The sequence below is a fragment of the Tupaia chinensis genome, unplaced genomic scaffold (assembly GCF_000334495.1).
Source record: "Tupaia chinensis unplaced genomic scaffold, TupChi_1.0 Scaffold146740_1, whole genome shotgun sequence".
NCBI classification, from domain to species: domain Eukaryota; kingdom Metazoa; phylum Chordata; class Mammalia; order Scandentia; family Tupaiidae; genus Tupaia; species Tupaia belangeri.
In genome coordinates this window covers 725,340-733,396 of record NW_006206595.1, presented here as the reverse complement: position 1 = coordinate 733,396, position 8,057 = coordinate 725,340, and the positions used below count along the sequence as shown (strand labels likewise).

The following is an 8,057-nucleotide window of genomic DNA, read 5'->3' as shown; positions in this document are numbered from 1 at the left end:
TCTTTCCTCTTCACCCACCATTAAAATTTTAGATCTTATGTGGAACCTCACTCAATAAATAAAAACAATACTTTCTTACTATACATTTATTTTTATAAATTTAAATGTATAGCATCTGTTTATAAGGTGATGAAGGCAATTAGGTCATTTCGATGGAAACCAAACTTTGGAATTAGAGGCTATGAGTGACTGTCAGCTTCAGTGACTTTTGTATTTTGCTTTGGTTCTGGAATAATGAGAATGCCTTGAGTCACACACAAATAGGTGCAAATGATCATTTTTTTAAAAATAACATTATTTATTTATTTATAATTTGGCGAGAGAGAGAGAGAGAGAGCAAGCTGACAAGTTCAGAACTTGAACCATGGTCAGCCATGTGGGAGTCCAGCACCTTAACTACAATGCCACCTGCTGGCCCCCAAATGATCATTTTTAAACTGTCCATCTTGTAATCTCAGTTTGCTCTTCAATTCAGTAGGAAATACAATAGAAACTTTATTCTGAGGTTTGTACAAAAAAGGTTTATCTGGAAGCACATGCCAATGGATTGATGATCTCTAGCATGGTAACTTGTGAGTTTGTGTGTTGTTTTTATCATAATTTTTTAATAACTTAGAAGTTCAAATCAAATATGTATAGAAACCCTACATTGCTTCCCCAGAACTATGGACTTCTAAAGAAGGTGGTTTGAAAACCATCAGCAATGGAAAATAACCAGAATCTAAATAGACAAATTGGGGGACAGTCTAGGAACAAAGACAGGAGAAAAGACTTAAAGGCCAGAATGCTCAGGGCAGATGAATATGTGGTTGGAGAGTTTGAGATATGGCCTAGGTCAGACTGGCAGGATCTTGAATTTAGTCCTTATTCTATAAGCTGTGAGAGGCATTGATGATTTTCAATCAACGCAATCAATCATGTAAGAATGACATGTACTTAAAGAATCATAACAGCACTTAAAGAAGATTAATCTTACTGTGTTTTGTAAAATGATCTAGTAAGGCTGTTCAGTACTCCAAACTAGAAATGCCCAGAGGCTGAGCTTACATGGTTGTGGTGGTAATAGAAAGGAGGAGATGACTATGACCAAGATGGAGGATGGAGAGGCAGTAGGCTTTTCCAAGACTGCAAGAGAGAGAGAGAACAGAGCTAAGCATGTATCAAGGTATCCAGCCTGGGTGACTTGGAAAGTAGTTACCATAGACAGAAACAAGAGTAGAACAGACAGGTGAGGTGAGAAGTAGACTATGCTGAGTTTGAGAGGCCTGTAGGACATCCAGCTATGCTTTGAAGAATAGAGAAGCAGAAAGAGGACCCAGATACCTAGTAAAGCCTTGGGCTGAAGACTGATATTGACGCTTGAGTCTTTCTGAGCTGAGAACTCAAAATTAGCTGTCAAGAGTTGATGCTTGAGGGACCAGCAATTAGCTTAATGGCTATGTCGTTGGACTCCCACGTAGTCGACTGCGGTTCACGTCCTGGACCCGCGGGCTTAAACTCACGCTGGGCATGTGTGTGTGCATGCCCAAGATCCCGAGAGGAGAATGGAGGAGAAGGGATTGCGGCGTGGCCATCCCCCCAGGGGGTGACTTACCGCTTTCTGTCTCTCTGTCTCTCTATGTCTGTCTGGTGAGCGCACGTGCCCTATAGCAAAAACCTCTCAAAAAAAAAAAAAAAAAAAAGAGTTGATGCTTGAGCATGTATTCACTTTAAGAAGTGGAACCTTGACCTCTCTGATCACAGTAGTTCACCTACTTGGCCATCTCGCCATACGTATGCCTTTCCTTCCCTACTTTCCACTTCCATCAGACTGAGCTCCAGCTGGCACAGCAGGAGAACCGTCACTTAAATTTGGAGCTGCAGGAGGCCAAGGGCCGGCAAGAGGAGCTGGGGGCTCAGGTCCAGCGACTGAAGGACAAGGTGGCCCAGATGAAGGACACACTAGGCCAAACCCAGCAGCGGGTGGTGAGTGAAGGGTAACAGGAATCAGTGACTGTTTCAAGGGCTAGTTGTAGAAAAGTCTGGGTGGCCAGAAAGAAGGGGAAAAGATAATGGCTAAAGACTATGAACGACACAATCCTGAGTCCTGATGCCGCAGGGGGACATGTGAGTCTGCTTCTTCCCTAGTTCACAAATATTTCACTGGGAACTCTGATCACCATCTCCTTTCTTTTGAGGTTGAACTGGAGCCCCTCAAGGAGCAACTTCGAGGGGCCCAGGAGCTTGCAGCCTCAAGCCAGCAGAAAGCTGCCCTTCTTGGGGAAGAGTTGGCCAGCGCGGCAGGAGCGAGGGACCGCACCATAGCCGAGCTGCACCGCAGCCGCCTGGAAGTGGCTGAGGTCAACGGCAGACTGGCTGAGCTCAGCTTGCACTTGAAGGAGGAAAAATGCCAGTGGAGCAGGGAAAGGACAGGACTGCTCCAGAGTGTGGAGGTAAAGGAATGGGGAACCTGGAGTCTCAGAGCCACCAATCCCACCTCCATGGGGACCCCACATGTGGTCAGACCCTCTGGAAGAGGAGAAGAGAGGAGAAGAGAGGGGAGGGGAGGGGAAAGGAGGGGAGGGGAAGAGAACCTCAAGGACTTAGAGAGGGGAGGGGCCTTGAGGGAAGTACACTTTTACTTTGCAGGTATGACCCATCCCTAACCAGGGTATCCTGTAGGTGCTGGCACCATAGCGCTTTCCTTGGTGACTGTCCTTGGTGCAGAAATGTTCCCTGTCTTAACCACCAAGCTGTGCCACAGTGCCCATCCTAGTTAGCACAGCACCTTGCCTTCATGTCCCATCCTCTTCACGAGGTATAGGACATGAGGAAGGCAAGGAGAGAAATTGCTCCACAAACAATTCAGTTAAATAAAGAAAGGCATGCACTGCGGGTGGTGCTGCCGCCAGTGGCATCCCTTTTCCTTCACCGCTGCTGTCCTGTTTCCTATATGGCATCCCACAGGCAGAGAAGGACAAGATCCTAAAGCTGAGTGCAGAGATACTTCGATTGGAGAAGGCCGTTCAGGAGGAGAGGACCCAGAATCAAGTGTTCAAGACTGAATTGGCCCGGGAAAAGGATTCCAGCCTGGTGAGCCGCCCCCACCGCCACGGGTCCTGTCCTGAGGCCTCCTAAAGCATCAGGGCCCCTTCTCTCTGTCCTGGGCCTGGGCTCAGAAGCACTGGCTGCTCACTTCTCTGTTGAGCAGCATCTCATTGCTCACTTCCCAGCCCTCTCGGTCGCTCCCCCTTTCTGCTCTCAGGGCACACATCTAGGCCCAGTGAGGAGTTTATTATAGAGTGTGCCCGTGCTAGGGCCAAGGTCTCTACATGCCAGTCTGCAGGTTAGCATCCAGGTCTGTAGCTGACAAGCAGAGTAGGACTACTCTTTTTTTTTAATTATTTTTATTTAACTTTATTGTTATTACTATTATTATTTTTCAGTTTGATCAGACAGAGAGAGAAAGACAGAAAGTGAGAGAGCAAGCTGCCAGGTCCAGGACTTGAACCACTGTCGGCCATGTGGGAATCCAGTGCCTTTAACCATCACGCCACCTGCTGGTCCCCAGAGTAGGACTCTTAACAGCTGAGTCTCTGTGGCCAAGACAAGACTCATGGAGGAAGGTGTTGGAGTTTTCCCTGAATGAGTCCCTCAAGAAAGGAGCACATGAGACCAGCAGATGGCGTAATGGCTACATCACTGGACTCTCATGTAGTTGACCACAATTCGAGTCCCAGACCTGGTGGCTTCGGCCCACACCAGGCACATATGCGTGCATGCCCAAGATCCCTAAAGGAGAATGGAGGAGAAGGGATTGTGGTGTGGCCATCTTCCCTGGGGGGTGATTTCCTCACTTTCTGTCTCTCTGTCTTTCTGGCGAGTGCACACCTCTATAGCGAAAACCTCTCCAAAAGTAAAAAAGAAAAGCATACACACATGGGGTTCTAGAGTGTTTCAGGTCTCAGAGCCCAGGTTCTTGCAGGCTCATTCCAGGCTCCAGATTCCATCTGACCCCTTTCTCTCAGGTGCAGTTGTCAGAGAGTAAGCGGGAGCTGACCGAGCTGCGGTCAGCCCTGCGTGTGCTCCAGAAGGAAAAGGAGCAGCTACAGGAGGAGAAGCAGGTGAGAACCCATAACTTGGGTCCTGGATGCCAGAGCTGAGGACTTGAGGACCAGAAACTATACTCTTGTCATCTCTTGACTTAGAAACTGGCATGTCTAAGAGGGCCCAAAAACTAAAAAAGAGCCATGGCTCCTCTAATTAGCTGATTCGGCCTGTCAGAGAGGATGGCTAAGAGAGGGAGGTGGATAGGGGGTGAATGGCGGCTCCTGAGGGAAGGAATCTCCGTTAAGTTGCCCCGTCCTTTGGTGAAGGCATTTAACCCTGCGCAGCTGTCTGTTTTGGACAATGGAAAGATTCTAGGCCAGCAAGGTTGGCGTCTTCCCAGCCTCTAGCACCAGCCTCTTTCCTCCCCCATTCCAGGAATTGCTAGAGTACATGAGAAAGCTGGAGGCCCGCCTGGAGAAGGTGGCAGATGAGAAATGGAATGATGCTGCCACAGAGGATGAAGAGGCCACTGCAGGGCTGAGTCTGTACCCCCCTATCTGTGACAACTCTTCCCCACTCCACTTTCCCCTGTCAAGGACAGCTCTGTGTGACCCCTCTAGGGGAGCCTCTGCCTTCTAGGAGTTTTGCTTTTCCTTCCCAGACCTTGGCCCCTGCTCAATGTAACTGTCCCTCACCCCGAGAAGGTAGAGCCCATCCCATCCCCTGACAACGCTTCTTTCTCTGCTGCTTCCTCTCACACAGGCTGCCCGGCAGCTCTGACAGACTCAGAGGATGAGTCCCCAGAAGATTCAAGGCTCCCTCCCTATGGCCTGTGTGAGCATGGGGATCCCAGCTCTCCTGCTGGGCCACGAGAGGCTTCTGCCCTGGTTGTCATCAGCCAGCCAGCTCCCATTGCTCCCCATCTCTCAGGGCCTGCAGAGGACAGTAGCTCCGGCTCGGTGAGCAGTAAGGGGAGTGTGAGGAGGAGCAGAGAAGCAACTGGGTCCAGACCCGGGAGGCCAGAGCCTTATGAGGCTCTTTTTCCTTAGAGAATAAAAGGCAGGCCCAGCCTCTCTTCAAGGCCACTGACAGAAACCACCCCAAAACCCAGTCTGCCCAGTAGCCTCACTGCTCCCAGCCTCTACCCCCCCCACCTTCATTGTCTTATCCTCCAGCCCCTGCCGAACACCTGTTTGGCCTAACTCCTCCAGCCCTTCTGCTCTCTCCCCAGCCTCAGCTGCCCTTCCCTTACCTGTCCCAGTGTGCTGCTCCCCCCATCTTGGAACAGCACCCCAAAACCCAATCTGTCTCTTTGGTGCCCAGGAGGCTGAAGATGAGAAATCAGTCCTGATGGCAGCTGTGCAGAGAGGAGGTGAAGAGGCCAGCTTGCTGCTTCCTGAACTAGGCAGTGCCTTCTATGACATGGCCAGGTGAGCGCAGCTGGGGAGTGGGAGGGAGGGAGGTGGGAGGAAGACAGTGGAAAAGGGTGTCTGGGTGAACAGTCACCAGTCACCATGCCCTGCCCCCAGCCTCCCTTGTCTTGGCCTCAGCCAAGGAAAGGAGATATAGGTATGGTTGACACAGAAAATGACCCATCGCTCCAAAGCCCAAGTGCCTTCAGGTAATCCCTCCACGTATCTTATCAAAGCCTTCAGAGGCCCTGCCTTTAATTGGCTTCTGTGTTGTTCTAGCATCATCCTCCACGGAGCCCAAATTGCCCTGCATCCCCTTTCTTCTGTCCCTATCCCCTCCCCAGCCATCAGGTAGGTACCTAGGCTCCTCACGGGACAGGGACGGGACGAAGGGAGGTACCAAGGTCCCAGGGATGGGAACAGAGAGAAGACTGGGATCCAGCATCCACCTAGCTATGCCTCAGATGCCACCCTCTCCCCTGACTTCCCCCAGGCACCCTTTGGAGGGGAAACAATGGAGACGGGGGATTCAGATGTCAGATGGCCCCCTTCTGCCTCCCCTTGTCTTCCCTGGTCAAGAGGGCCAGCCCAGGGAAGAGAGATTTCATCGTCTAGCCCCCAGCTTTGCCTGGATGTGAGATGGGCTCAGGGCAGGAGGGGGTGATGCTGTCATCCTTCCTGGCTGGAGCAGGAAGATGAAGGACGATGTCAGGCTCATTTTCAGCCTCATTAGGCAGCAGACGGAGATGGAGGGAAGAGAGCAGGAGGTGGGGGATGGGCCGTGCATTACAGAGACCAGCAGGGACTAAAGAGAGGACATGGGGAACTGGAAGGCCGAGGCTTCCGGTATTGTGAGGAGAAAGAAGCTGTAGGAGAGGCTGGAAGAGAGAAAGACCAGGATGCTGCATTTGGAGCAGGTTAACCTGGGAACCCAGGCAGCAGGGTCCTCCCTGAGTCCTGTAAATCAATCGTCTTTTTATCCCCCTTGTCTCTGTAGTGGCTTTGCAGTGGGTTCTGTGTCAGAGGCCAGCACTGGGGGCCCTGCCACCCCGCCATGGAAGGAGTGTCCTATCTGTAAGGAGCGCTTCCCTGCCGAGAGTGACAAAGATGCCCTGGAGGACCACATGGATGGACACTTCTTTTTCAGTACCCAGGACCCCTTCACCTTTGAGTGATTCTCTCCCCTCCCTAGCGCACACACATGCACACTTACATGCACACACACTCATGCACAGATGTACGCTAAAGTCTCATGCCTATACTCCACCACTCTGGACTCCACGATATTCTGTTTCCTAAGAACCACTTCTGTGTAGCCAGTTTCATCCCAAGTACTCTAACTTCATCCTCTCCTCCCTGGCTCTTTGTCCCAGGCAAGTGGCTGAATTTGCTCCTGAAAGCAGTTTTGGAGGAGCCCCTCCCTAGTGGAAATAGAGTCATCCACTTTTATCCCTGATTGCTTCTGATATTCACACAGCCACCACGCACACACTCACACGCCCTCCTCTCTGATGCCTGAAGCCAGTTCCTGGGGCACCCCGCCCTCTCTTGTTTGGGCTGGTGTTTTACCTGAGTTTTCTCTGGGTCCTGCATAGAGGCAGCATTGCGGACATCGCAACCTCTTCAGGTCTCTCTTGGTTCCCAGCTTCATTGGTTTCTCCTTCTGTCCCCCATCGCCTTCTGCACCCCACCTCAACCTTTTCCATTAGCCTTAGATACTAAGTTTGGAGGTTTCTTTAGAGTTTTTAAGGATTCCTGTACTCTGTCTCCTGCCACTGCCACCACCTCCTCCCCAAACCCCCATATCCTCACACGGAAAGAAATAATGTATTTGTGCCTTCTGTGAGGGGTGGGGGGACCAGCGGTCCCAGGTGTCCCCGTTTCCCAGCCCCTCCTCCCTTTCTAGGTCCCCCCCACAGCAATAAGAGCTTCCCCCAGATACCCTTCCCCTCCGTCTGTAGTTCGGGCAATATATTTATATGATATGTGTAACTGTTGTTTTAAGCTGTCTTTTTCTCATCAAGTGTGACTAGAGCAAATAGGGCCCAGGCCCCTGGCTCTTGACCCTGGTGGAGGAGAGGAGGGTGGAGGGGGTCTCGTCTCTGCCTCATGGGGAAGGATGTGGGCAGTTATGTCCCCCTCATGCCTCCTGGGGTGCTGGCCCCAGTGGGAAGAGGGAGAGCCTTAGTCTCAGTGGGAGGCCTGGCTTGGAGAACACTGCCCTGGGGGTCTGCGTGGGCTCTCCCCCAGGGGTAGCTGCCTGCCATGGAGGCAGAGGTGAGGTTTCCACTGCCCAGACCTTCACCCTCCATGGCAGGAGTCAAAGGACAGACATTTCTTCTGTCAACAGTACATACCTTTTAAGTATCCACTTAGGAAAAACTCTCCTAAGCCCTGTACCTCTAAAGTAAAATAAAATAAAGATATTATTTTCCTTCTACCCCTGCCGCCCACCCACCCTCCCCCTGTTGCCGTCCTCACACACCCACACGCACTCTGCCTCCACAGTCGCAAACACATTCATCCACCAGCAGCTTCGCAGGCTGGGCAGACGCAGACCTGCACCAGAAAGCGCTGGCTGAGGACCTGCCGCTCACCCGGGCGCTCAGCCAGGCC

General features: G+C 51.5%; 1 protein-coding gene across 3 annotated transcripts in view; it reads left to right on the top strand.

Moving 5' to 3' along the window:
- The window catches only part of CALCOCO1 (calcium binding and coiled-coil domain 1), a 16,684-nt gene extending 9,251 nt beyond the window's left edge, over positions 1-7,433 (top strand). Inside the window, exons 8-16 of one of the 3 annotated variants that reach the window (XM_027768504.1) lie at positions 1,810-1,965; positions 2,178-2,432; positions 2,947-3,072; positions 4,008-4,103; positions 4,465-4,570; positions 4,792-4,988; positions 5,353-5,459; positions 5,721-5,792; positions 6,439-7,433. In XM_027768504.1, coding sequence (XP_027624305.1) covers positions 1,810-1,965; positions 2,178-2,432; positions 2,947-3,072; positions 4,008-4,103; positions 4,465-4,570; positions 4,792-4,988; positions 5,353-5,459; positions 5,721-5,792; positions 6,439-6,616 — 1,293 coding nt within the window. In that variant the 3' untranslated portion in view covers positions 6,617-7,433. Of the gene's footprint in view, positions 1-1,809; positions 1,966-2,177; positions 2,433-2,946; positions 3,073-4,007; positions 4,104-4,464; positions 4,571-4,791; positions 4,989-5,352; positions 5,460-5,558; positions 5,678-5,720; positions 5,793-6,438 lie in introns of those variants that run through there. The other 2 variants (XM_006169089.3, XM_027768505.1) reach the window with 2 other exon arrangements.
- The last annotated feature ends 624 nt before the right edge of the window (positions 7,434-8,057 follow it).